Source organism: Cheilinus undulatus, linkage group 7, assembly GCF_018320785.1.
Source record: "Cheilinus undulatus linkage group 7, ASM1832078v1, whole genome shotgun sequence".
Taxonomy (NCBI): domain Eukaryota; kingdom Metazoa; phylum Chordata; class Actinopteri; order Labriformes; family Labridae; genus Cheilinus; species Cheilinus undulatus.
Window position 1 is genome coordinate 3,222,626 of NC_054871.1, and position 23,333 is coordinate 3,245,958.

The 23,333-nt window shown below is 36.9% G+C and overlaps 1 protein-coding gene across 1 annotated transcript in view; it reads left to right on the forward strand.

The window, feature by feature from the left end:
- LOC121512630 (ephrin-A2-like) overlaps positions 1-17,735 on the forward strand; it is a 172,576-nt gene extending 154,841 nt beyond the window's left edge. The window contains exons 2-4 of the mRNA XM_041791992.1: positions 1,529-1,821; positions 8,985-9,050; positions 10,106-17,735. Of these exons, the coding sequence (XP_041647926.1) occupies positions 1,529-1,821; positions 8,985-9,050; positions 10,106-10,245 (499 nt within the window). The 3' untranslated portion in view covers positions 10,246-17,735. The remainder of the gene's footprint in view (positions 1-1,528; positions 1,822-8,984; positions 9,051-10,105) is intronic.
- The last annotated feature ends 5,598 nt before the right edge of the window (positions 17,736-23,333 follow it).

Sequence of the window (23,333 nt, forward strand, 5' to 3'; positions counted from 1 at the left end):
TGTTGTGGTTTTATTTTCTCTAACTGACGAAGCTTTTCTCCTCTAGTCTCGTGTTTTCTGACTGCTTTGTACAGCTTTTTTTTAATTTTAATGATCAAATTTACCCTCAGAAATGGAAAAAAAATCAGCTTTATGTGATGTGAGGATTTTGGATTAATAATAAAAACACCTAACTTCTCATGAAAACCCTCAGAGCTCAATATCAGAGATGAAGCCTGGTGTCTTCTTCTTCTTTAGTGCGCCCCCTGGTGGTCTAACAAGTCTCTCATCCCACCTAAAACCATTTAAAAATCTCATTTCTTTGTGAGTTAATGGTGGTCTTTTTGACTGTGTTTGTCTGTTTTTCCACCATTCTCCATGATATTATAGTTTTAATGCGGTTGTTAAAGATGGTTGGATGACAGTAGAATATGAAGAAATGATTTATCATGCAGCAGCATGCACACATGTGAAAAACACAAGTCAGAGTGGAGCTTTTTTCTGTGCAAGCCCCAGACTTTAAAAGTCCCAGAACTAATGAGACAGAGCAGATGACTTACCTGATCGTCATATCGTTGATATGTCTGATGTACAGGGCCGGTGTCATGGTTTAACTGGTGTTAGATAACTGGTTTTGCCCTGTTCACTCTAGAATGGTGTCAGAGAAACTGTTACACTGAGGGTGTTAATGGCAGCACACATGAATAACAGTTAAAATAATGCACACTGATATTTTTTACTTCTTTTTTTGCACTGCTTTTTAATCAAAATCAAAGCTGATCATAAGTATCAAATTTTAACAATCTTTGAGATTTTAACCCTTTAAACTCCAGTGTGAGTGCAAAAACTGATTTTTGTAACCATTGCTCTAGTTGTATTATTACTATTGTTACTATTATATTATTATTGTTATTGTTAGTGTCATTTTTATTTTTATTATAATAATAATTGTTATTATTGTTATTTTCATAATAATAATAATGATAATTATTATTACTGTATTATTATTATTGTAATTGTCATTTTTATTATAACTATTATTATTAATAATAATATTGCTTACTACTAATTATCTCATATCTTAAAGTGAATTTAAAAATGGCTAAAACCACACTCATATAATCACCTCCTGATTGACTGATTGTTTGATTGATCGATTTTAAGTTGTATTTTTGCAAGGATAGATCATATAAAGTGTAGAAAAACGAAGAAAATTCAGAAAAATTCTACCTAAATATTGTCAGAAATTCTTTAAACTGAAGAAACATTCTTTACTGTCAGCTTCTTCACCTTCTGTCAAAGAATTTCACCAAATCAAACTGCCTCACAATGTTGCTTCAAATAAATAGAACCTCTCTGAGTTTGCCTGAGTCCGGTTTATTCCACATAAATTAAAAACTGAGCTCCTGTTTTTGGTCAAAACAAATACTTTTATTAATCCACAGACCGAGCTGTCTGGATCAGCTGATCGCTGATGATGGTTCCTTATTGGTTAGTTTTTAAAGTGAGAGCTCTAACAGGCATCGTTCTCTCTCCTTCTCCTCTTCAGGTTCTTCCGTGGCGAGTACACGGTGGAGGTGGCGATCAACGACTACCTGGACATCTACTGTCCACACTACGAGGTGGCCGAGTCGTCGGAGCGGATGGAGCACTACATCCTGTACATGGTGAACTACGACGGCTACACCACCTGTGACCACCACAGGAAGGGCTTCAAACGCTGGGAGTGTAACCGCCCACTGAGCCCCAACGGACCGCTCAAGTTCTCCGAGAAGTTCCAGTTGTTCACGCCATTCAGCCTGGGCTTCGAGTTCAGGCCGGGACACGAGTATTACTACATCTGTGAGTATTAATACTGAGTACTACTACATCTGTGAGTATAAATACTGAGTACTACTACATCTGTGAGTATTAATACTGAGTACTACTACATCTGTGAGTATAAATACTGAGTACTACTACATCTGTGAGTATTAATACTGAGTACTACTACATCTGTGAGTATTAATACTGAGTACTACTACATCTGTGAGTATAAATACTGAGTACTACTACATCTGTGAGTATTAATACTGAGTACTACTACATCTGTGAGTATTAATACTGAGTACTACTACATCTGTGAGTATTAATACTGAGTACTACTACATCTGTGAGTATTAATACTGAGTACTACTACATCTGTGAGTATAAATACTGAGTACTACTACATCTGTGAGTATAAATACTGAGTACTACTACATCTGTGAGTATTAATACTGAGTACTACTACATCTGTGAGTATTAATACTGAGTACTACTACATCTGTGAGTATTAATACTGAGTACTACTACATCTGTGAGTATTAATACTGAGTACTACTACATCTGTGAGTATTAATACTGAGTACTACTACATCTGTGAGTATTAATACTGAGTACTACTACATCTGTGAGTATTAATACCGAGTACTACTACATCTGTGAGTATTAATACCGAGTACTACTACATCTGTGAGTATAAATACTGAGTACTACTACATCTGTGAGTATTAATACTGAGTACTACTACATCTGTGAGTATTAATACTGAGTACTACTACATCTGTGAGTATAAATACTGAGTACTACTACACCTGTGAGTATAAATACTGAGTACTACTACACCTGTGAGTATAAATACTGAGTACTACTACATCTGTGAGTATTAATACTGAGTACTACTACATCTGTGAGTATTAATACTGAGTACTACTACATCTGTGAGTATTAATACCGAGTACTACTACATCTGTGAGTATAAATACCGAGTACTACTACATCTGTGAGTATTAATACTGAGTACTACTACATCTGTGAGTATTAATACTGAGTACTACTACATCTGTGAGTATAAATACTGAGTACTACTACACCTGTGAGTATAAATACTGAGTACTACTACATCTGTGAGTATTATTACTGAGTACTACTACACAGCGTTTCCGCTAGACTTTTTTGCCCTGTTCATAATGACTGGCAGTCCTCAAGAATTCTGGCCATTTAGAACAACTACCAGACATTTGCTTTAACAATATTTTGCTGCATTAACAGCAGCAAAACGCATAAATCTGGTATTCTGTGATACATTGATAGACAAGTCTGCGCTAAACGGGAGAGAGGACACGTTTTTATTTCCAGACCTGACCCAAAACCGAGACAGTCGAAACCAAGCCAACAGTAAACCTGATTAATTATTAACTCCGTTATTGAAAACTGGTAAACACGTGATTAGACACTAGAAACAACTGCACAAAGACTTTCTCGTATTTTTCTTTGTGTAAGTGGTTTAAAGTATCAAAAGGCTGCGCGCTTTTGCTTACACACGCAGTCAGTTACACAATATACGCCCACGTTAAACTCATAAACAACAGTTAGCGTCACATTAGCACTGTTAGCCTGTTAGCTCATTGGCCGCTAAGTTTGTCAAGTTTACATCAGCAAAATACCATCCTCCACCGACAACAACGAAGCATCCAAACACATAACAAAAGTGCTCTCTTAACCGGACGCTGCGTTACAACTCTATATTTCAAATGAAAAATCAGTCTTACTGTCAGTTGCTAGTATCAGTCCCCATGATGATATTACTGTAACCTCCAATAAAGCAGTAAATCCAACCATCCTGGTTTATTTGGACTAGTCCCGAAAAGATAAAAGCTCCAAAGCAGATAGTCCGGTCCAAACCTTCTCTCACTGATGGCTTATCCAAGACTACTTCTGCTAATTAGCCAGCGTAGGCCCCTCTCTCTCTGCTGCTGCATCGGTGTTTCAGATGCTCAGTTGTACAGTTCCCTTTGATTCAGCCTCTTCATTACTCACAGCGATGACATACTCAAAATCCCCCCATACCGCTGATGGTATTAAGCCTTTGGTTAACCAGGAAAACTTCACTTAGACTAAAATTCTGCTTTATGTATGTGAAAGCTCTGGTCAAACTTTCCCTGCAGAGCATAGACTGTTGCAGAGTCTCCAGCAGTAATGAGCAGGCCCAGTAGAGAGATAGATATGCTTTGGTGTCATCGTGCATAGATAATTAGCCATGTGCTTGCCGTCTGAGGAGATAAACAACCCCAGCACCGCAGGACAGTAGATGTAGTAAGATTAGGCAACTTTTAGTTTATATTAACACATTCTCGCAACCTATATTCTAGGTTACACAAAATATAATATAATATTTTGACTGGTTATATTTTTATCTGCCGGACTTCCGCACTTTTTACCGGCCAATGACAGTCAATTACCGGCTAACGGAAACTCAACTACTACATCTGTGAGTATAAATACTAAGTACAACTACATCTGTGAGTATAAATACTAGGGGTGGGACAAAAAAATCTACACTGAAATATTGTGATATTTCCTGGCGCGATATTGTATCGATATTTTAAAATGCAGTATCGATATTTAATTAGCTAATTATTCACTTTGTTGGTGTGGTAGTTTGTGGTGTAGTTTCACCCCCTGACCGCTAGTTGGCAAACAAGCCCGTTGAAGCTACCGCTGGTCTCTACTCATGCAACCATAATCACAGTCGTATTATTTGTAAGGACCTGTCCCGTGTAGTGTTGTTCAGAATGACGGCTTCGGTAACACAAGAAAGAAACACTGGCCTGTCACGTCATGCCCTCCGCAAAACACAGTCCATCAGTCTTAAAGCTGGACGTGACGATCAGCACGTCTCCCATAATCTCCCTCCACAAACACATTATGTGATGACATAAAAAACTGATAAAATATGAAATATAAAGGATTGGAGTACATTCACTCTATAATAATTTCTTCCCCTTTTCTTAAAAAAAAAAAAAAATCACGGTAGCATTTTAATTCAGTGCAACAAATAGGAAAAATCCTCATCTTCAGATTGAACAAAGATAGGTAAAATGCGAGATGATGCAGGACTATATATTTTTTTAAATAGCTTAATTCTACATTGTTAAATTCGATATTAACTTAAAATTACATAATAAGTTATACATATATATACTACACACATATGGATAGACTTTATGCACTTCATATTCAGTATTTAGCTCAGTCTGTGTCAAATTCTGTGAAATTGATAATAAATTGTTGTGAATAAACTGAGAAATCCTGCACTTGACCATTTTATAACTATTTTGTATTCTCTAGTTAGACATATTTTGTGATGTATCGTTATACACATGTGATGTGTATTTTTCCTGATATAGTCTGTAGGCATCATTATCATTCATCTTTTTCACTGGTGTTTAAAAAGCTAACTAAAGATTGCAAAAATTGGCAATATCGTAGAATCGCAATTTAAATCGAATCGGCACCCAAAAAAATCGTAAAAAATCGAATCGGGAGAAAAGTGAATTGTCCCAGCCCTAATAAATACTGAGTTCTACTACATCTGTGAGTATAAATACTGAGTTCTACTACATCTGTGAGTATAAATACTGAGTTCTACTACATCTGTGAGTATAAATACTGAGTTCTACTACATCTGGAAGTATAAATACTGAGTTCTACTACATCTGGAAGTATAAATACTGAGTTCTACTACATCTGTGAGTATAAATACTGAGTTCTACTACATCTGTGAGTATAAATACTGAGTTCTACTACATCTGTGAGTATAAATACTGAGTTCTACTACATCTGTGAGTATAAATACTGAGTTCTACTACATCTGTGAGTATAAATACTGAGTTCTACTACATCTGGAAGTATAAATACTGAGTTCTACTACATCTGTGAGTATAAATACTGAGTTCTACTACATCTGTGAGTATATATACTGAGTTCTACCATATCTTACACCCTAATGAAAAAGATTCTGTATTTTGAAAATAAAATCAATAAAAACAGATGGATTTTTCAAACATTGTGTAATAAGTCATTTTACTACATTTTTTTTGTTTTTTTAACACAGCTAAAGGAATTATACTGAATAGTGAAACTAAAAGTGCAATTTTTGCTTCAACCTAGTATGTTGTTTGAATTATTATAACATCTGCTTCATTTCTTAAGTCAGAATTAAATTCTGAATAATCCCTGAAGATGAAGACCAGCAGCCGAGCAACAATGTGACAACCGTAAAGATTGGGGTGATTTAAAATAAAATAAAATTAGATTAAATTAATATATTAAATTAAATTAATTTAATTAATTTTAATTAAAATTAAATAAAATGATAAAATAAAAAAAAACAAGAAATCAATTTAAATGAAATGAAATGAAATTAAGTTGAAATTACATGAAAAATGAAATATGAAATAAAATAAAGAAAAAATCTATTTAAATGCTAAAATAAAATAAAGTAGAGTAAAATAGAATAAATTTTAGAGTGTGTTCATTAGACTGACTGTGTGAGAGTGTGTGTCTAGGAGAGTGTCGGTGAGCGTCTTTGACACATGAGGTGCTAACCGCTATCATTAACAGCTTTGTGTTGGTCTCCTCTTCAGCCAGCAGGAGAATGAGCGACACTTTTAATGAGGCAGATTAACACCAATCACACACTAACCTACACACAGCCTTCATCTCTACAGCTGCTCTATCTTCATGTAAATCAGACTGGATTTTTATCTTTGGTTGACCCAGTAATATTATCTCTGTTGTTTCCCTGTTTATTTCCAGCATGGTCTGATTTTTACCAGAATCATTTATTTTATTCAGCCTTTCTTTAACCTGGAGATGTCGCTGAGAGGATGCTCTGGTTTGTGATGAGGTAGAGAGAATCATTCATAATTCTAATAATGTTACCTGGATTTTGTCACAGCAAGATAGAAAGCATTTTCCAACAGATAAATTAATCATCACAAGCCAGAGCATTTGCATAAATGCTTTTATAATTATTATTTTTTAATGTTTCACTAGTCATCTTTAAGTGTTTTTGTCCAAATCTGTCCAACATCCAGATATTTATTAGGAGATACAGTAAACCTAAAACTATTTGATAATAGTAGTAATGACAGCAGTATACCAGAGGTTTTTAAAGCACATTTATCATCAGATCTGAGCTCATATTAGAGCGAGAGGGTTTAAAACTCTCCACCTGCTGTCACTATGCTCTGTGTTCGCGTGTCTAGACAGAATTCGTCCACAAACCTGGAAGAAATTTGCTAAATTGCGGCTCATTTGGAGTGAAAGGTTTCCAGCAGAGACAAAGGCGGTTTATCTTAAATGACACTTAATGATCCTGTGGGCGTCGTCTGCAGGTCAGACAGCTGCAGAAAATCTGAAACATCAGACCGAAAGTCCTGTTCACGGACGTTAAAGCAGATCAGGGAGTTTGGAATATCAGGACTGTGTTACAGCTGGTTAAACTAAAATCTGAAATCACTGCTGCTGCTGATTTATGAAGATAAAGACGATCAGATACAGAAATGAATTATGGGGGGGGTAAAAAACTTATCATGTTGACTTTTTTTAATATCAGAATCATTTATCATCAGTGCTAAGTCTAAAGACTCAAAATCTGAGATGCAAAAGTAAAACTTTTTAGTTCAAAAGGTAAAAACACGACATTTAAAGTCAAAATAATGTATTTAAAAGGCAAATATATAAGATAGAAAGTTGAAATCATGATTTTTGATGGTGAAAATATGAGATAAGAGTCAAAATCGCAAGTTTAAAAGGTCAAATATGGGATAAAATTCAAAATCATGAGCTTTAAGAGTCAAAATATTGCTCATAATCTAAAACTGTTGATCTGAAAGGTCAAAGTACAAGAGAAAAAGTCAAAATTATGAGATAAAATTCAAAACCATGAGTTTTCAAAATCAAAACAGTAAGATACAATTCTTAATCATTAGTTTTACAGGTCAAAATACGATATAAAAGTCAAAGTTGGAGTTGAAAATGTCAAAATGTGAGAAAAAAGTCAAAATCATGTGTTTGAAAGATCAAAATATGGAGATAAAATTCAAAATCATGAGTTTTGAAAGTCAAAATATTGCTCATAATCTAAAATTGTCAATCTAAAAAGATCAAAATACAAGAAGAAAAGTCAAAATTTTGAGATGAAAAGGTCAAAATATGAGACAAAATTCAAAATTGTGAGTTTTAATGGTCAAAATGTGAGATAAATAAAAAATGATGAGTTTAAAAGATCAAACAATTTCTCAAAATTTAAAACTGTGATTCTAAAAGGTCAAAATAGAAGTAAAAAAGTTAAAACTAGAACTTTAAGTACTAAATTTGAGATACAACATTGAAAATATGAAATGAAAAATTTATGATTTTGACTTTTCATTTCATACTTCGACCTTTTTCAACTAAGAATTTGGACTTTATGTCAAATTTTTATCTTTTCGATTCCCAATTCTATATTTTAAGTCATATTTTGACCTTTTCAACTCCTAACTTTGGCTTTTTAATCCCATATTTTGACTTTTGAACACGATTTCTTTTTTTTTCTTCTCAGATTTTGACATTTTAAATGACTAACATATACTTTGACCTTTTACACTCCCAATTTTGAATTGAAGTAATATTTCTAACTTTTCAAGTCATCATTTTGAATTCTAGCTCATATTTGACATTTTCAACTCCTAGTTTTTGGCTTTTTATTTCCATATTTTGAGCTATCAGACTCGCAGTTTAAAATTTAAGTCATATTTTGACTTTTAAACTCATGATTTCAAATTTGATCTTATATCTTGACCCTTCAAACCTATGATTTTAACTTTGTCCTCATATATTTGCTCTTTAAAAACATTTTTCTATTTTTAATATCGTGGTCTGATCTTTTAAACTAATAAATTGAAATTTTTACTCCAGATTTGAGCCTTTAAACTTAACATTTTTACTTTTTTGAATTTCCAAATGATTCATCATCAGTGCTGTTTTTTATGTTATTACTGGTGAAAATGAGGTTGACAGTTTATGGTTAAATCTTGACCCTGTCAGGCCCTCAGGTTAGAGCTGAATCCAGAATCCGGCCACTGCTGTGATTGAGTTTGACACCCCTGCTCTAATGTTTGTTTTGTCATGTTTTAATTCTCTCTTTCTCTCTGCAGCGTCTCCACATCCAAACCTGGCCGGGAAACCGTGTCTGAAACTGAAAATCTACGTCAAACCGACCAGTGAGTCTCCTCTTCCTCTCCATCCTACCGTTCCTCTCGCCTTCTCTTGTCTTCTACATCCTCTCTCCTCTCCACCTTCATCCTCTTTTCCCCTTTCTCTTCTTCTAGCCAGCCAGTTTGATGCAAAGAGCTTCACTGTCAAAGAAAACCTGTTAGATGATAAATTCAATTTTTTATATAATAACAGGAAAAATAGATTTAGTATTATTATTATTGCTACAAAAAGAAAATCTGTTCAAGTTTACAAATGACAGATGAAATTTAAAAGTTTTAACTGAAAGTATTTGGAAATTTGTAAAAAGTATTAAGTCAATGAATATTTATTAATTCTTTTAAATTGCATTTTTCTGTCATTGTATAAATAAATCATTTATAATTTTTAATGCTTTGACAATAAAAACACGTGTTTCAAAGGCAATATGGCTCCATGGATTAAACTGTCTCTCTGTTCTTCTCTCCTGGATTTTTAACAAACAAGAGAAACAGTTAGAGGTCGTTTACGGAACAGGAATAGGGCCACTGAAAAAAAAATAAATTTGAGATGCAATGTTTTTTTTTGTTTGTTTGTTTAATTGTGAGAAAAAAAGCCAGAAGAATTTTGAGGAAAAAAGTCAGTTTTCTCAGGGTGTCTGTAAGACTGAGTCATTAGTGGTACGGATCCCCTCCACACCTGATAAATTACTCATAGTAAAAATCATAAAGTGTAGTGATCATAGCTGAAGTATGTAGAAGATTCCCGGTGATAACATCAGTGTGTACAGATCCATTTAGAGCTCTAACGGACTTTCTGCCGTTTTTCACTTCCTGCCTCCATCTGGCATTCACGTGTCATCAGGATCATGTGACTGCAAACATCCTATAGTTATAATCAAGATGTTGTTTTTTTTTTTTACAAACATAAACAGTGTAATTAATGTCATAACAACTACATTTCCCATGAGCCTTTGCCTTATAAAAAAACTCTACAGAATGAGTCTAGTTTGCAGGAAGTTATTGCCTGATATGATGTCATTCAGTGGGTGGAGCTTAAAAAAAAATCTCTTTCTCTCTCTCAGACGACTCGGTGTACGAGTCCCCAGAGCCGTTCCTGACAGACGACACCACTGGCGGCTGCGGACTCGCTCTGCCCCGCCTCCCCTTGCTGTCGGCCATGATGCTCGCCCTCCTCCTCATGCTCCTCCTGGCCTCCTCATAGCACCGCCTCCTTCTCCTTCTTCGTCTCCTCGTCCCTCTGAGGAGGCCGAAAACAGGTCCAAACTCCGGCCTCCACCTGAACACTACGCAGCAGCTCAGCCAATCAGAGGAGGCCGGGCTAACTGGTGGGAGGAGCCTGGAGCTGCATTTGGAGTTTCTGAAGCTCTGTGATTGGATGGCTGGAGGCTCCAATGACTCCTGTGTTTTTATTCAGATTTTTCCTCCGATACTCCTCATTTCATGCAGATTTAACTCTGCTCAGACGTCCAACATCTGCATCAACAGTGCCACAGAGACCTTTTATTTTACTTTGACGTCATGTTACCTGAGTTTATACATGCCAAAACCTTGTTCTGCTGGGGGTTAACACTTTTCCTTAAAACTCTTTATATTACACAAATAAGCCAGAATTAAAGGGCCACATCAGTGTTTAACATCATGTTACTGCTCATTAGACCTCCCACTAAAACCTTAAAAACTACTTTTGTTTAAATCTAAATGAACACACGCGGAGAGTCTGGGGGCTCTAAAGTTCATACACAGGGGGTGGAGCTGAAGTTTGTTGGATAAAGATGGCAGAAGATGTTCTGATCTGATAAACTTTGGATTTTTACCTGATTTAATTTGACCAGATTCAGGATGATAGGCAGTGAAATCAGGGCTTTATCCATTCAAATCCATCAATATAATCTCATAATGTAAGTCTTATTTTTGGGATCAAAATCATAAACCTGCATCTGTCCTGAAAAGCAAGATTCTAATCTTGCAACATAAATTCCAAAAAAGTTGGGACATTGTGTAGAATGTGAGCAAAAGTCAGAGTACAGAGATTTACAAGTCCTTTTAAGCTTTATTCAACTGAATACAGCCCAAAGCCAATGTACTAAGTGTTAAAACTGATTAAATTTGTTTTTTAATTTGCACTTATTCCTTATTAGGTGGCTTTCCAAAAAAGCTGGGACAGAGGCAAATTAGACTGGGAGAGTTGTGGGAAAAAACACCTTGAACATCCCACAGTTTAGTGGTCATTTAGAAGCAGCTAATAGTAGCATGATTGGGTATAAAGGAGCTCTCCTGAAAGGCTCAGTTCTCCTCTTTGTGAAAGACTGTGTGGTCAAATAGTCCAACAGTTTATAAGTGAGGTTCCTCAGTTTTAAACTGCAGAGTTTAGAAATTCAACTGTCTTTAGTCCATAATACCATCAACAGATCCAGAGAATCTGGAGAAATCTGAACACGTAAGGGGAAAGGCTAAAAACCAACATCAAATATCCGTGGCCTTTGACCCCTCAGTCGGTGCTGCATTAAAAGCCATCATCTTTCTGTGAAGAATACTACAATGTGGGCTCAGGCGCACTCCAGAAAACCATCAGCAGTTAACACAGTACATCACTGAGGCCTTGTTTACACGATGTTTTGCTTCGTTTTCCGTTTTCATTTCCAAAAAGTTCCCTGTTTACATGGCACTGTTTTGAAAAAAATCTCCATCTACATGAGAACGCAGGAAACAGAAAAACGCTGTAGTAAGGTGATTTACTGCACAATAAAACTGTCTCTACAACAAGGACAGTGTTTTACGAGTGTTTTTGAGAATATGTAACATTTTTATCATACACGTGTGCATCAGAGTAATTCATTACTAAATCCTCCTCCTCATCACCATCGTAGCGCGGCAGTGAAATTTTACAGCACATATAAACACAAAAATGCATTGCAAAACCAGTCTTATTATAACAAAATCCTATTAAGACTGTTTGATTTTCTAGGGACAAATTTTTCTCCTAACGCCTTTGATTTCTCGTGGATTTTCTCCAAAAGTGCAGCGCTTCCTGCTTTTAGCACAGCAAAAGAATGACAGCCTTTTCAGAACAATTTTTCTACTTCCCCTTTTTCAATTTTATCTGCTTCTTGGAAGTGATTAACTATCTTTTTTAACCTCAACACGGAAGCTTTAATCCTGTCTCCATCAGCTGTGCATTGATATGTAGCCGGTGGAGGAGACAGGGGACTCTACGGGCTGAAGTTAAGTTATTAAAACTTAAAGAAAAAAAGATAAAGTCTAAATCATTTCCAAGAAGCAGATATATAGGAAAATAGAAATATCATACTACAAAAGGCTCATGTGCAGCGCCCCGCTTTATGAGAAAAAAAAGTAATCATTTCCAAAATTAATAGCATGACTTTATCTAAAGAAGCTGGCACTCATAGCCCTCTTCACGAGAATAATGCATCCCCTTTTCTAAATCCAGCTGTCTGTGACGTGACAAGCAGTGAACTACATCAGACAGATCGGCTCTAGATGCCACGACTGGGTTCAGAGTGCTGCGACACTTGTGCTTGACGGCTGATTGCAGCCGTAGTGTGCATGTGCGTTTTCAGAAAGTGTTGTTGTCCCTGTTTACACGGAGACGGGGGCATTTGAAAAACTTCCACCCTGGAGCCTGTTTCCAAATTATTCAGTTTTCAGGCACCAAAACGGCGTTCTCGTGTAAACAGACAGCCAAAACGCTATAAAAGTTTTGCGTTTTCACCTGAAAACACTGTTGTGTAAACAGGGCATGAATCTATTAATGTGAGTTAAGACTCTACCAAGGAAAGTCAAAGACGCAGATCAACGACTGCTAGAAGCTTCTCTGGGCCAGAGGTCCTCTGAGATGGGCTGACCTCAAGAGTAAAAAGTGTGCGATGGTCTGACGAGTCCACGTTTCAGATTGTGTTTAGAAATAATTCGCGGGTTCACCAGGCTGAAGAGGAAAGGGATCATCCTGATTATTATCAGTGCAAAGTTCAAAAGCATCTGTGATGGTGTGTGGCTGTATTAGTGCCCATGGCATGTGTTACTTACACATCTGTGAAGACAGCATTAACACTGAGAGGTATATGCAGATTTTGACGACGACCCTGCTCATTTCAGCGATACGATGCCAGGACACATTACAACAGCATGGCTTCACTGTGAAAGAGGGCGGAGCCTAGACTGACCTGCATGCAGTCCAGACCTGCACACATTAGTGTCTGTGAGGGTCTGAGGACTGAAGAGTGTTGTTAGAAGAAAAGGTGATGTGACAGTGGTGAACACGCTCATGTCCCAACTTTTTTGGAACATATTGCAGGCCTCAAATTCAGATTGTGTGTACACATCCAAAAAAAAAAAAAAAAACAGTGAAGTTTATCGATTTGAACGTTGATATCTTGTCTTGTGCTGTAGGATTTGCAAATCAATGTTCTCACAGTGTCCCAACTTTTTTGAACTGGGGTTTGTACTAACTTGATCAGAATTTTATATAATGTGTTTTATTGGAGCTCATGATTTCCGCTTTAAGATCTGCACACAAAACGTAATTTAATATTTAAGCTTTAAGCTGTTAGACAAGAAGACGGATGTTCAATAAGATTATCTGATAAAATAAACTTCAATATCAACATTTAAATCATTGAAAAGAAATTATAAAATCGAAAGAAAGGGAAATCAGGGTGATCAATAAGTGAATAATCTGCTTTTGTATGTCCTTATGACAAATACATAAGATTAATTTATTAAAATTATAAACAGTGAATAAATGAGCATAATTTATTATACTGTAGAGTGTGTACGGAAGCCTTAAAGTCTCAAAATGAAAGCTTTAAACTGATAAATCTATGATGAACAGATGCCTTATTTTGGACGGAGAGGGTTTTATGGAGCAGACGGTGTAAACATGCTGATGTGGTCTTTTAGTAGAAGCAGTGTTGTAAATATGGTGCTAAATTAATGTAGTGATTATTTACCGAGGTAGAAAAAGCAGACAGGATCAGGTTCAAACATCAGGTGAGGGTGAGTAAAGCATTTCAGCCGACAGTTTTAACATTCAGATTTATTCTCCTCCTGAGGGGAAATATGGCGGTCAAAACCATGATGTTTGCTCTTCATCACCCCCTTCATCGCCTCATGTAAAACAGAAACTCGCAGCGGTCACCAGCTCTCGGTCAATATCAGAATTGTAAACTTTGATATGACTCCAGTAAAAATAAAACATACACCTGTTTGACTCAATAGCAACAAAAACAGAAGTCCTAGACAGCCAGCATTGTTTTATTTATTATTCTTAATTCCCCAAAGTTGCAGACAAACCTCTGCACATTGTCTAAGTTGCACTTGTATGCTGACGACGTGATTTTGTGCTGCTCAGTCTGCAGAAGTTTGCTGCAGATTCTTTCTTCTCCTACCTACAGCTGTCGTAAGAAACGGGCGTCGATTTGTTCAGATGCGTTTTGGAAACCATGAGACTGAAAAGAATCACACGGCATTAATCTATACGACGTTTTCACAGGTTACAGTCACAGAAACAGCCCAAGCTCTCACACACTTGTACCTTTAATTTGAGGATGGATAGACGCTCAGCAGCTCGCTATCATCAGTTTGATTTAAGAAGCAATAATGAGACAACTGCAGAAACTTTTGCACATGTACTCCAGCTGTTTACTTCTTAATTACAATGGAAATATTTGTGTAAGAGTTGTAGAGCATCTCCAGAGTCTGGTTCTTTATTTCAAACACACTCGCTGCTTTCAAAGAAACTAAAGAAAAACACAGAAAGTCCCTCAGTGCTGCAGCCTAAAGACACAAATTCAATCCACCAGAGATTAAAAGTTATGCACAAAAAAATCTCTAAATATATTATTCATAAAGTGTTTGTTCTTCTGGGAGCTCCATGGTGGAGTCACTGAGGTTTATTTAAATAAATATGAGTAAAAAAAGCAAAAAAATACTATAAAATATATTTAAATGGGGCATTCATTTATAAACAATGCAATGGTGGCATCCAGCAGGTTGTAGATACAGTTAGAGGAAACTTCTGCACCAAAAATGTGGTAAATACAGTCTGAAGATCTCGGTTTGGAAATTAAATACATTTAACATTAAATCAGAGAAAACGCCGCAGCTTTAAGGTTAACAGCTTCCGTCAGAAGGTGACTGCCATACATTCAGAGCAGTTTGCTAACTGTCATTAAATAACAAAAGAAGAAGAGAGCAGTCATGCAGAGACACAATTTAGGTGTTAAGAAGTTGATATGCTCCTATTAACTTGAAAGAAAATCTAATTTCACTGAAGATTTTTATGTAAATGATCAGTTAAACAATCTTTAAACTTGGTTTTGTCAAGTGAATAAGTGGTATTTAAAGGGAAATTTCAGTATTTTGTGAAGTTGGGTTGTATGAGGTAAAAAGTGATAGTAGTGCCATTATCCTCCAGAGATTTCAGAGACAGGCCAGGAGAAGCTTAAGGCTGTACACTGTAGCAGATGGGTACAGTTTCACCACAGAATTGAGTGAGTTTTAGGTAAAAATGGGCCAAAAAAAAAACAAAAAAACGATGTTGGCTCAGCTGTAGGCTATGATGGAAATTTTTGAAGCGTTTTATTTTTCACTCAGAAACTTTTCACCTCTGTGTTTGGGACTATTTTGCAATAACAGCTTCAGCTGCCGGCTACATGTTCTTCCACCTCGGCATATCTGATCAGCTGTTTGGGTTTGCAGGCGTTGTCAGAGAAAAGACCACCAATCTGAGCTCTAAATAGTTATTTCAGCTCAGTTTTTTTCATCAACAGCTGACAAGATGTTCTCGTTAGGTAACTAGAAAAGCACTCGGAGAGTGCAGACCTCCGCCATTAGCCCTAATGGCGGAGGTTTCCTGTGTGTGTGTGGGGGGGGGGCACAGTGAGGCAAAGCATTGGCTTCGCTACGTGTGGACTGTCATGTCAGTGCTCGCATTGCAAAATAGTTCGCTTAAAAAAGTTTTGATATAGTGTAGAATTGAGCCAGCATTGCTTTTTTTGACCCATTTTAACCTTAAACTCACTAAATTACACGGAGAAACTGTACCCATCTGCTACACAGGGTGGTGTATGGGTACAGCATACAATGCTCGCTGAACTCACTGGAGGCTGATGCCTCCACTATCAACAAGTAGCTCAACCAAAATTCAGAAGTATCAAAACAGTAAAAACCAGCCCAAAGTAATGCTAAATAATTTAGCCTGTTAATAGTTAATTCCATTATGTGTTAGCATCAAGCTAACCAACTGCAGTCATCTAATTTTCTCTGAATAATTCTGATATTTTTTGAATATTCTTATTGAGATGCAGATCTCTTGGCTCCTTTCTGTGGCTGTGACTTACATCTTTAACAATCACGAATATTAAAAAAACTGAATATATGAATAAAAACAATCGTCTGGGACTGTTCTCTCTCTCTCTCTGTCCGTCTTTGTCTCTCGCCCTCCTCCCCCCTCCAGCAGCAGACGGCCTTTCATTTCTGTAAATCTGCCAAAGACTTGTTAAACTTTTTTATCAGGGGGAGGGTCAAGTCAACAGCAGCTACAGGGGTACCTGTGGCCCCGCCCACTTCTGCCACAAGGGGCGGGGTCGTTTTCAAGGGAGGGGTTGTGTTATTTTCTTCTGAATGTTTTTTTTTCTTTGTGGTAAAAATCCAATCGAATGTTCTGCGCAAACTCAAACGAACCAATCAAAAATGGCCTTTCTCCCACTGGTGCTGAATTTTTGTGACTGACAGACTTTATACAGTCGAGGTTTCCTTTCCTTTCTTCATCTCTTCATATCCCTCCATCCTCACTGATGGACGGGGGGGCGTGTCCTTGTGCGTGGACGAGCAGGGGCATGCTGGGAAATGCAGTATAAAAATAACAAAGGCACTGTGACGGATGGCGGACGTAGCACTTGGACTCCTGTGGAGAGCGACGGAAACAAACTGACCTCGTCGGGACAAAAAACTCTCAAAGAAGAAGAAGAAGTTTTTATTTGTGTTTTTGGCATTTCTGAGAAAAAAGGAGACGATTCATATGAGATATGAAATCCTCAGCAGTGAAATGAAGGAATTGGACCGTTGTTTGTTGTTGTTGTTGCTGTTGTTGTTGTTTTCCCTCTTTTTGTTCCTGCTTGCATCACAATGCATTCTGGTCCTTGTAGTCCTGTGCTTCCTGGTTTTGTTGGTAAATAAAGGAACGGTGGGGGTCATAATCATCTCATGGTTGATTTTCGTGTGGAAGGAATCTGTTTTTGTGGCGTGAAGAAGCTGGAGAAATGAAAAACTACAGGAAATGTTTGGGTTGTTGTTTTTCGAGATGGAGTGAGACCTCCCTGCTCTCTCTGGTTTACAGCATCTCTGAGCTCAATCATAATGATGATAAATTGTTTTTTGTACATCCAAATGTCCGCATATTCTATTCTCTGAGAGACAAAATCCTGTTTTGTATATTTTCTTATTGGATGCTTATAAAGTCCTGTTAAAGAATGCTTTTATCTGATTGGCTGAAGAGCTAACGAGGGGTCAGAGGTCGTTCGGCCTCGTCAGGACTGAATTTTTCTGTGCTGCATGAGCAGAAAAAATAATAAAAATACATTTACTGAAATAACTTTGGAGATGATTTCAGAGAGATGTTAAAGTGTATGACTCTGTGTTTGATAAATTCACCAATAAAAAAGTTACACTACATTTCTCTCTGCTGCTTTGTTTTTTTCTGATCTGTTGAAGGAAAAATCGAAAAAATACTGACTATGATGAAAAATTAAGCCTTACTTATTACCTGTATTATCTGTGAAATGTTAGTCTTTTAACTAAAGATGCTTATTTCTACTTTATCCACAGTCTTACAGTGTGATGTTTATTTTATATCATGATAAATACACAGGAACATTTTTGAAAATATCTATATTTCTGAAAACCAAGAATGATGTAAACACAACCGACAAAGAAGCAGCAGAAGAAGAGATGGCGTGTGTCCAGCCCCCTCCATATTGTCCTTATTATCTCATTATGAGGTCTGCTGATGTTTTTCTGTTCTGTGGTCCGCTGCCAGAAACCAGTTTGGTCTGAAGCCAGTTATTCCTGGCAGAACGCCCGGACAGCACGCCACCTGTCAGCCAATCAGTGAGCTCGATCAGCTGTCCTCAGCCAGTCAGATCTCGATGAAATAACACAACCTCATTTTAAACTAGCGCTGATCCTGAGACTTCAAGAATTACAGAGAGTTAATGAAAATCATCCAGCTTAGTTAGTCCTTGTTGTACTGTGTTATCATCCTAGGGGCTGACAAAATTCACCTCAGATTTTAGATACACTGCAAATTATTTGGTGCTAACCAAGATTTTAAACCTTAGATCAAGACGTGGTAGATAACTGATCTTGTTTTAAAAGTTTATTTCTTATTTTTAGTGTGTAACTTTACAGCAGGGCTCATCAAGTATATCTGCACAAGGACCAAACTCACAGAAATATTTAGGCCTTTTCTTAAGACTTATGTATTTCAATTGCATATAAAATTTCCATCCATTTGAATTACTTATATTTAACATAAACAGGCCAATAAACTTTGTGCTGCATATTGAATACATACACTCATTCTTAAATATTTGAAACAAATTGGATTTATCAACGATGAATACATAAATCCGTCATTATTTATTCAAAACACATTGGGTTTATTGGTATATTACATAAATCTTGTTCTTAATTGTTTCATTTACATTTGAGTGACAAATATGCAGTACATAAAGTTTATTTTTAACCTCTTTTAACCCCTGCCTCTTTAACCCAGTTGTTGCAAGATTTTGACCCCTTTTGAACCACTTTTCCTGCATGTTTTAGTGCCACTCTTTTATCCATTTTTGCCACCTTCTTCTCATTATTACTCTTTTTTGCACTGTTTTTGTCATTTGTAACCATTTTTTCATACTTTTTGCCCCGTTCTTTCCTCTTTTACCAATTTTTGCCACATTTTATCCTCTTTTCACAACTTTTTCTGCCAATTTTTGTCATTTTTTGCCCCTTCACAACCGATTTTGCCACTTTATATATATATATATATATATATATTAGTATCTCATTTGATACATTAGGTGTTCTTGATAACTGATAATCCACTTGAGGGGAATTTTTATTATTTATCAGATTGTATTCAGAAGTTATTTTTAGTAATTTATTGATCATATTGATTAGATAGAAGTATCATAAAAGTATGTATCAAATATGATACAACAGGTTTTAAGGGGTTAAGTTTTATGGTTTAGTTCTAACTTGATTTAGACCTATTTCAAGATCATACTTTACTAATATTAAGGTTTTTTCCCACTAAATTTCATATTATTTTATTATATATTACAATTTTTCAACTTAATTAGATAAAAGCTCAGTTTTAAGCGATCTCATCTTAAAATCAGCATTTTATTTGCACTGTATTTCCTTTTCTTGCAATGTGTTTCTTTTCTTGTGAAGCACTTTGTAACTTTGTTTTGAAAAGTGCTCTATAAAGATTATTATTATTATTATTTTCTGCTTATTTAAATCTTTTGAAGGGTTCTACCAACCAAGGTTGTTATAGTTAACTAAAACTAACTAAATCAGTGTTCATTTTGTTGACTTATTATTTTCGTTATAGTTTTTCTAAATGGCTTTTTTCCCCAGACACAAACGAGACAGTAACTGATAAAAATAAGTGCACATGGAACTAAAACTAAATTAATCGACACTTTAGTCAACAGATAAAAATGAGACGAAAATGTTTGACAGAGACTTTATCCAATCAGACCTAATTTCGTCATGTAGAAAGTAGAGGCAAGTTAGGCATATATCCAATCACAGCTACTTTGGCTGTGTGGGAGGGTGGGATGAGATGCGGGGGGGATCCAATCACAACTGCTTTTGCTGCATGGTGGGGGAGGGGTGTAAGTTTGGGAGAGATCCAATCAGTTGACTTACTTTACTGTAAATTTCATCGACTAAAATGGTGGGAAGTTTCGTCAACTAAAACTAAAACAATTTAGATGACTAAATTATGACTAAAACTTTAAGATATTTTTGGCAAAAGACTAAAACTAAAACAAAATTATAAAGTGCTGTCAAAATTAACACTGAACTAAATCACAAACTAAAATTCAAAAATCATTTTAGTTAAATGGAAATAAATAAAAACTATGCTTTACAAAAAAATGAAAACTAACTTAAACTGTACAGTGCGCTTAAAAAACTAACTAAAATAAAATAAAATAAAAATGGAGACAAATATCCTTAGTTTTACTCTTTGACACAATCATGGCACCTACACCAGAGTCTGGGGAGGGTAAGATGGCCTGGCCTTTATTTCTAGATTCAACAATCTTATTTAAAGATATCTTATTGAGTCAAATCATTTTGCTGCATGGACAGATCATTTCACTAGTTTTAAGTACCTTTCTTCTCAGATTTAGTGTTTTTATCTTATATGAAGCCCCCCTTTTGTTGCAGTGTTAATCTGTATTGCACACATTTTTTTGCATATTTAACATTTGATACAAAAATCGGGGGGGTGGGGGGGGGATTTTAGTTTGGATAGTTTACATGTCGATTTTTTGTAGAGAGGCAGAGAGGGCCCTACGGAAAAAAGACTGGGACCCACTTTGAGCTAGGACACAGCTCAAAGAGCTTAATCATACAGTTTAACACTGTCATACATAAAGAAATGTGCAGGAGTGCATGTACAAAATGCAATAACAGAATCCAACTGATGGCCAGACGAGAGCTTTGCGAGATGGATTCACCAGAGAGAAGCACGTAAACGGGCAAATCCATCTGCTTTGCAAGGTTAGCTTCAGGCGGACACCGAACTACATTTTTAACCCTTGTGCCCTCCTCAAATTTACCCTCTGGACAACTTCAAGGCAAAAATGTACACGTACAGAAAAACTGCCATTAAATCACCATACGTCTATATTTTTTTCTACTTTTTTTTTTCATAAAACTTTTTAACAACTTCAGACCTGCTCAAAACTTCCAAACATTAAATAATTTTCAAGATTTTAACCCTTTAAATGCCAGTTTGATTATTTGAAATATTTTATTTTCTACTATATAACACAAAAAGTGAATTATGTTTCAATAATAAATAGTAGAAAGATGGGACTTTGGTGCTGGTGAGAGTCTTGGATGGGTCAAAGATGATCAACAAAATTGATTTCATTTCATTTGTATTTTTTATGCCAGCTTTACCATTCAGGCACCCTCTGGACACCTTCGAGGCAAAAATGTACATGTACAAAAAAACTTAAATCAGCATACATCAATATTTTTTTCTACTTTTTTCACAAATCTCTTTAACTTCAGTCTTGCTCAAAGCTACCAAATATTCAATAATTCTCAGAATTTTAACCCTTTTAAACTTGTGCAAAAACTCTCCGTAATATAACGGGCAAAAATACGAGAATTTCACGTGCATGGTCCTGAAATAAAATAATCAAACTGGCATTTAAAGGGTTAAAATCTTGAAAATCATTGACTGTTTGGTAGTTTTGAGCAGGTCTGAAGTTGTTTAAGAGATTTATGAAAAAAAAAGTAGAAAAAAGTATTGATGTATGCTGATTTAATGGCAGTTTTTTTGTACGTGTACATTTTTTGCCTCGAAGGTGTCCACATGTTGGATTTCAAAAATTTAAATAGAAAGAAATGTTCCTGTAAAGATTCATCCCACAAGTTGTAAAACTGCCACAATTAGCACAAATTTAGAAAAAAAAAAAAGTTGAGAAAAATGGCCAAAAATGCCAGAGGAGGACATAAGAGTTACTGTGACGGGGGTCTGAATACTTCCTGAATGCATCTGTGCAATGACAGTTTGATGCATAGATTTCTCTCCCACACATCTGTGTAACAACAGTTCCGTGTTATATGTAGTTTATAGTTTATTTAAAGTGTTGGTACTTTTTGACTCCATGCATCATCAAAATAAAGATGGTTTGGTTTGGAAAGTATTTAACACTTTAACTATCTTTGTGCACAGGACGTGTCCACTAGTTTAGACGTGACCCCCCACAGACCCCTCCTCTGACCCCCTGCTGTGTATTCGTCCTCTGAAGGAGACGGTGCGTCTCTGCGGGGGTCCATCAGACGGACGGACGGACGATTTAATGGAGCGTCTGCTGATGGCCCATCAGCCTTTAATTGACCTGCAGAGTTAGTATGGTTGGAGCGGGACGTGTGCAGCTGGACGGGACAATCCTCAGAGTGATTTTGTGTTAAAACGTCACATTAGCATAAAGTCGAACAGAATTAAAGGCTGAGTTATGACCCTGAGGACCAGCCACTGATGGTCCATTATTCACGTCTCATCTCACCTGGACAGACTTTTACCTGCCGGCTCTCTGCAGGACGGCGGGGGGCGGGGCTGGGGCGCTGATGGAGCGGCATCAGGCGGGCAGCGGCGGCGGGGATGGGGGCCAGTGGACCGAGCGTCTGCATAATCTGCTCTCAGGCAGAAGCAGTGAAGCTGTCACAGGATGCAGCACGCCGGCGTCTGCAGCGGCAGCGTTTAAATCCATGATGGACCCGTCAGCCAGACGCCATTAGCCACATGCTGACTCTCTTCCTCTCCACTTCCTGCCTAAATATGTCTCCCTCTTCTTCTTCCCTCAAACATGTCAAACACGCGTGACTGCTCATCGAACACGCGTCCGGTTAGTGGCGGCGGATTATCACTCTGACAGGCGTGTTGTGTTTGTTTGCGGCGGCGGCGCTCTGCAGGAGGAAGAGATTGGCTCAGAGGACATTAGCGGGCGGCTAACACTTTGGGTGCAGCATGCAGCAGAATTAGCATTTAAAGTAGCTGCCCAGCAGGCATTAGCACACCTCTGTGAGCTCAGCCAATATGTCCCCCGCTGACTCCAAACATCGTCCAGCTCAGAGAGGACGCCAAGACTCGTCTTCAGCCGAGTCACAGAGACGAGTCAGGACAGGAGACGTCTGTCATTAGAAGTTTATCTCAGCACATGTGAGCGTAGAAACAAGGATTTAAAGAGGATCCAAACACTTCCAACATTAATCAGAGTGCTACTGCCATTCTCCAGACGTTTAAGTTTCTTCTGTAATCTGATTAAAACTTTGGATTAAAGCTGAGTCCATGACTTTAGAGAAACTATCAGGCTGATTTAAACGAATCAAACAGGAGATTAAGGACTCTTACATGTGAACGTGCAGAGAAACGACCTCCTTTAGTCAACATTTACTACATAAACCATCTCTGCTGTTTCTGTGCCATCTGATGACTGAAGATTACTGACTGATTGAGAA